Below are 5700 nucleotides of genomic sequence, written 5' to 3'. Positions count from 1 at the left end.
AAGAGTTTTAAATAAGTAAAAAGTTGTATAACTAACGTTAATATCGGTTTGCATGATACCTCATACTTCACTACATTGTTCCTTTTCTATGTGGACTTACATATATCGTGTTGAAGACCCTGCTGAGATGAAGCGTAAAGACTGGTCACTGTGGTCACGGTTGGAGAAGATGGCTCTGGAGCTCCGAGCTTGGTAGGGTTAGTGTCGTTGTTTCGTCTACTCGTGTGTGTGGATGTTGTAACCCATCATAAAGCTGCCCTAGTAGGTTGCTACCCAATACACTCATCTTCTATCACCATCACAAGACCATCTAACCAAGTTTTTTCTCACCGATAACCCTACTACCCTCCGAGGTCACGATAAGTGGCACCACGACCATGTTTTTAATTTTAGTTTTTGAATGGGTAACAACCAGTTGCCATTTTCATAAGAGATCCAGTTATTGTTGGATAATTAGGCAATATTTTTATGAATAATTTTAGAATAAAAACATTACATAAAACAAAGTAGTCCCCCCTTCCCTTCATTAGTGGATTCAAATAAAGTTCGGAAAAAGAAGAAAGTGAATAAATTGAGGAAAATCCAGTAGTAAATCATTTCTCCTAGGGGGGGCATTAGGAAATAATTATCTTTCATTCCAAGCAAGACCCTTCTAGAAAAAAGTGGGTTGTAGTCCCTGTGTTAAAATATGTTTTCGGTTTACTCTGTATGAATCTATATTATTCCATTCTAATTTCTTCCCGACACTTCCCAAGAAAAATCCCGAATTGGATCCAAATTCGACAACTACGTACTACCACATGTACCTCGAACATACTAGACACATTCGACAACATGATGAACAAAAACATATAGTAACTAAACATGTGTCTGCAAAACATGTTAAACAGATAAACAAGAGCAAGACCCATGTACTAACCATTTGCAGATGAAGCAGCAGTTGTGTAGGAGGTGGCAAAACCCTATTTCGGTTATGGTGTGTTAGGCTCAGGAAACCCTACATGTCGTGAGAGCGACGAAGTAGGAGGAGCGAGTGTACCACTCATTTTCTCATTCACTTACCAAGTGGTGGAACACCCTTCCTTACAAAGATGTTTAACTTCTCTCAACTTTTCATGTGTAACTAAACTTTAGCATCCCACCTCTTGACACTCTTGAGTCTTGAGCTGCCACCAGTATGGGCTGCCACACATCTGGGATTTGAGATTTAGTGAGAATCTAAAATCATACATGAGCCACAAACTTGGTCCCAATATTTCAATGGTTATTTGATGCAATATTTTCAGGTCGCACGTATTCATTTTAGTATATTTCTAAGAGTCCACGATTTTTGTTCAGTTGGAAGAAAAAGATAACGAAGAGGGAGAATTATATGCACATCCAAGAGTGGTCCTCTGCATTGTCCTAGATGTCTTCTCTTTGCCACGGTTCTCCTGTCTAAATTTAGTCACCGCATAATTTCACATTCATGCGAGCACCAGTTGGTAAAGATTGCATAATTGCACACTGCATGTCATGTTTCTAAACCACTAGGTTGAAGTGGATGGCAAAAGAGAAGGCGGCCTTTTTCATCCATGCATGCACGGGAAATTCCCTTGTGATTTCATCTCGAAAATACAGACACACCTCCTTGGACGACCACCTCAATCTGCATGCAGCTGCATTCTAGCTAGCTAGATTGAATTCGATCGATTGAGGCGAGCTAGCTCGATCTGCAGGGAGGCCGGCCGGTGATCAATCGGGCGCTGGATCGATCAACCTACTAATCAGTGCTCTGGCATGCACAAAATCGATCAATCGATCGATCACGGCTGCATGCACTAACTTGATCAATTGATCGCTGCCGGCCGGGGAGGGCGATCGATCAGGCGGTGATCGGCGGGAGACTCGGATCGAGATCCTGGCGATCTGGCGCGCGAGCCGATGAAGCTCAAGTCTCGGCGAGGCAGCGCCGGGGACGAGGAATCAGCAGGCGCGGACGCCGTCGGGAGCCTGATCGCCCCGCTCACGCCGCGCAAGGACTGCTGGTGGTCCTCGGCGCTCCTCAAGGCCATCACCGTGCTCCTCGTCCTCGTCACCGGCGTCCTCATCGGGTTCGCCGCCAGCGCCAACATCTCGCGCTGCTACTTCTACACGCCGTCGTCGTCATCCTCGTCCTCGTCGTCGTCGGATCACCACCGTCATCTGCAGGTTGGTGGTGACGGCGACGATTCGAATTCGAATTCGAATTCAAAGACGCAGCAGACCCAACAGGAGACGCAGGGCGGTTCATCGCCGTCGCCGCCATCATTCATGGACTTCGTGCACCCCGGCTCGCCGTGGGGCCACACGATGTCCGACGAGGAGCTGTTCTGGCGGGCGTCGATGGTGCCCCGGGTGGAGGAGTACCCGTACCAGCGGGTGCCCAAGGTGGCCTTCCTCTTCCTCACCCGCGGCCCGCTCCCGTTCGCCCGCCTCTGGGAGCGCTTCTTCCGCGGCCACAACGGGCTCTACTCCGTCTACGTGCACGCGCTGCCCAACTACGTCCTCAACGTCTCCGCCTCCTCCCCGTTCCACGGGCGGCAGATCCCGAGCCAGGAGGTGTCGTGGGGCTCCATCACCCTCGTCGACGCCGAGAAGCGGCTGCTCGCCAACGCGCTGCTCGACCACTCCAACCAGCGCTTCGTGCTCGTCTCCGAGAGCTGCGTGCCCGTCTACAACTTCCCCACCGTCTACGAGTACCTCGTCAACTCCGCGCACAGCTTCGTGGAGTCGTACAACATCGACGTGCCGCAGTGCGCCGGCCGCTACAACCCGCGCATGGCGCCGGACGTCATGGAGGACCAGTGGCGCAAGGGGTCCGAGTGGTTCGAGCTCAGCCGGGACCTCGCGCTCGACATCGTCGCCGACAAGCGCTACCACGCCGTCTTCAGGCAGCACTGCACGCCGTCGTGCTACCCCGACGAGCACTACATCCCGACGTACCTCCACCTCACGCACGGGGCCAGGAACGCCAACCGGACCATCACCTGGGTCGACTGGTCCAGGGGCGGCCCTCACCCGGCCCGCTACGGCAAGGGCAGCGTCACCACGGAGTTCATCCAGGCCATACGGAACAACGGCACGCTGTGCGACTACAACGGGAAGCCAACAAACGTGTGCTACCTCTTCGCCAGAAAGTTTGCGCCTAGCGCCCTCGGCACGCTCATCAACCTCACCACCACGCTACTCGACTTCTAATCCTTTTTTTTGTTGGTCTCTCTATCACTAATTGCGTGCTTGCTAGTTCTTGACTATCTATCTATATAGACCTACTTGTATTTTTGGTGTCAGATTGTACTATTGTAGCTAGTTCCTTTTTTGTTTTGTAAACATAGAGGTACATGTTTCATTTTTATGAGCAGAAGTGGAAATGAAAGAAATATGGTGTGTTCCCCAGTGATTCTCTTACGTTATAAGTATATTTTTTTTGTTAGAACCGTGTCGAATAATTGGACTTGGGTTATATGGAGTTATATGGAGGACTGGATGTTGGAGTCAAACACTTTTTAACCGCGCATGTTATAAAAAATCACCGCGAGACAACCAATGTATGCTAGAAAAAAACTGGAAGGATAGACACGATATTGCGAGGAGAGTGTTCGGGTGCATGTGATAGGGGGTGACCGGACCTGCTGTGGTGCGACCTTCGTGATACATCTAATGTGATCATCTGTCTTATCCTTGATTGTACGATGTTTATTTTGCACATGAAGAAAAGTGCTTATAATCATATGCCCTCGGTTGTAGGCATTGCTCGTTGAATCTCATTAACCGATAGTGTTTCCTGCCTACTCTTTGTATAATTTAATGTTCCATTATCATGTTTGGTTATAATTTTTGGTCGCTTATCGCTTTCAACGCCACCACCACTCCTAAGAAAGCAGAAATATTGAAAGGAATGAACACATAAAATACGAATAGCCAGACATAGAGACCATACTCGTCAAACACAAGCACCACTAGCTCAGCCACGTGCCAAAAGGCAACCATGCATGCACATATGGAGTTGGGAGCGTTGTGTGAGCTACATCAATTTTATTTCTTTCTATTTCAAAGAAAAGGCACGGAAAATGAAAGAAAGAATGACCCTTCGTCCAAAAATCCTCTATTCAATTCTTTGATAGATCTAGAACATAAATCACCGGTCTATATAAACAAATCTACCAAATTAAAGCACAACTATCTCCATCAACAATATTGTATGTGTTGGATACAACAACACACTTGAATACCAATATTGATGTTGCCCCCCCTCTGTTATGATGACTTCACTAGACAACAATGGCGGAGCTTGCCCAACGTCCATGTGTGTGTGTGGGGGAGGGGGGGGAAGAAGAATGTTTGGGGGCAAAAGACACCAGTTTTTTCCATCTTAGTTCCTAAAATAATTTTTTCTTCAGAGAATCTTTCAAACCTGGGGGGCGGTGCCCCCCTCACCTTGATGGCGCGTGAAACACACGTCCGTTGGGAACCCCAAGAGGAAGGTGTGATGCGTACAGCAACAAGTTTTCCCTCAGTAAGAAACCAAGGTTATCGAACCAGTAGGAGTCAAGGGCCACGTGAAGGTTGTTGGTGACGGAGTGTAGTGCGGCGTAACACCAGAGATTCCGGTGCCAACGTGGAACCTGCACAACACAATCAAAATACTTTGCCCCAACGTAACAGTGAGGTTATCAATCTCACCGGCTTGCTGTAAACAAATGATTAAACGTATGGTGTGGAAAATGATGCTTGTTTGCGAAGAACAGATAGAGAACGAGTTTGCGGTAGATTGTATTTCAGATGTAAAAGAATGGACCGGGGTCCACAGTTCACTAGTGGTGTCTCTCCAATAAGAAATAGCATGTTGGGTGAACAAATTACAGTTGGGCAATTGACAAATAGAGAGGGCATAACAATGCACATACATATCATGATGACTACTATGAGATTTAATCAGGGCATTACGACAAAATATATAGACCGCTATCCAACATGCATCTATGCCTAAAAAGTCCACCTTCAGGTTAGCATCCGCACCCCTTCCAGTATTAAGTTGCAAACAACAGACAATTGCATTAAGTATGGTGCGTAATGTAATCAACATAAATATCCTTAGACAAAGCATTGATGTTTTATCCCTAGTGGCAACAGCACATCCACAACCTTAGAACTTTCATCACATCGTCCCGCATTCAATGGAGGCATGAACCCACTATCGAGCATAAATACTCCCTCTTGGAGTCACAAGTATCAACTTGGCCAGAGCCTCTACTAGGAACGGAGAGCATGCAAGAACATAAACAACACATATATGATAGATTGATAATCAACTTTACATAGTATTCCATATTCATCGGATCCCAACAAACACAACATGTAGCATTACAAATAGATGATCTTGATCATGATAGGCAGCTCACAAGATCTAACATGATAGCACAATGAGGAGAAGACAACCATCTAGCTACTGCTATGGACCCATAGTCCAAGGATGAACTACTCACACATCAGTCCGGAGGCGATCATGGTGATGTAGAGTCCTCCGCGAGATGATTCCCCTCTCCGACAGGGTGCCGGAGGTGATCTCCTGAATCCCCCGAGATGGGATTGGCGGCGGCGGCGTCTCTGGAACTATTTGTAAGATAACGTTGCATAGAAAACAAAAAATTTTCTACCGCGAACACGCAATCCAAGCCA

At 47.4% G+C, this 5700-nt stretch overlaps 1 protein-coding gene across 1 annotated transcript; it reads left to right on the top strand.

Annotated features, from left to right (window-relative positions):
- Positions 1-1923: 1923 nt before the first annotated feature.
- On the top strand, positions 1924-3219 carry LOC124655744 (glycosyltransferase BC10-like). Its single transcript, XM_047194595.1, has one exon. It carries the CDS (start codon positions 1924-1926, stop codon positions 3217-3219), a length of 1296 nt encoding a protein of 431 aa, XP_047050551.1.
- The last annotated feature ends 2481 nt before the right edge of the window (positions 3220-5700 follow it).

The sequence above is a fragment of the Lolium rigidum genome, chromosome 5, assembly GCF_022539505.1.
Source record: "Lolium rigidum isolate FL_2022 chromosome 5, APGP_CSIRO_Lrig_0.1, whole genome shotgun sequence".
Lineage (NCBI taxonomy): Eukaryota > Viridiplantae > Streptophyta > Magnoliopsida > Poales > Poaceae > Lolium > Lolium rigidum.
Note: the sequence above shows the minus strand (reverse complement) of the source record. Positions and strands in the feature narration are given on the sequence as shown.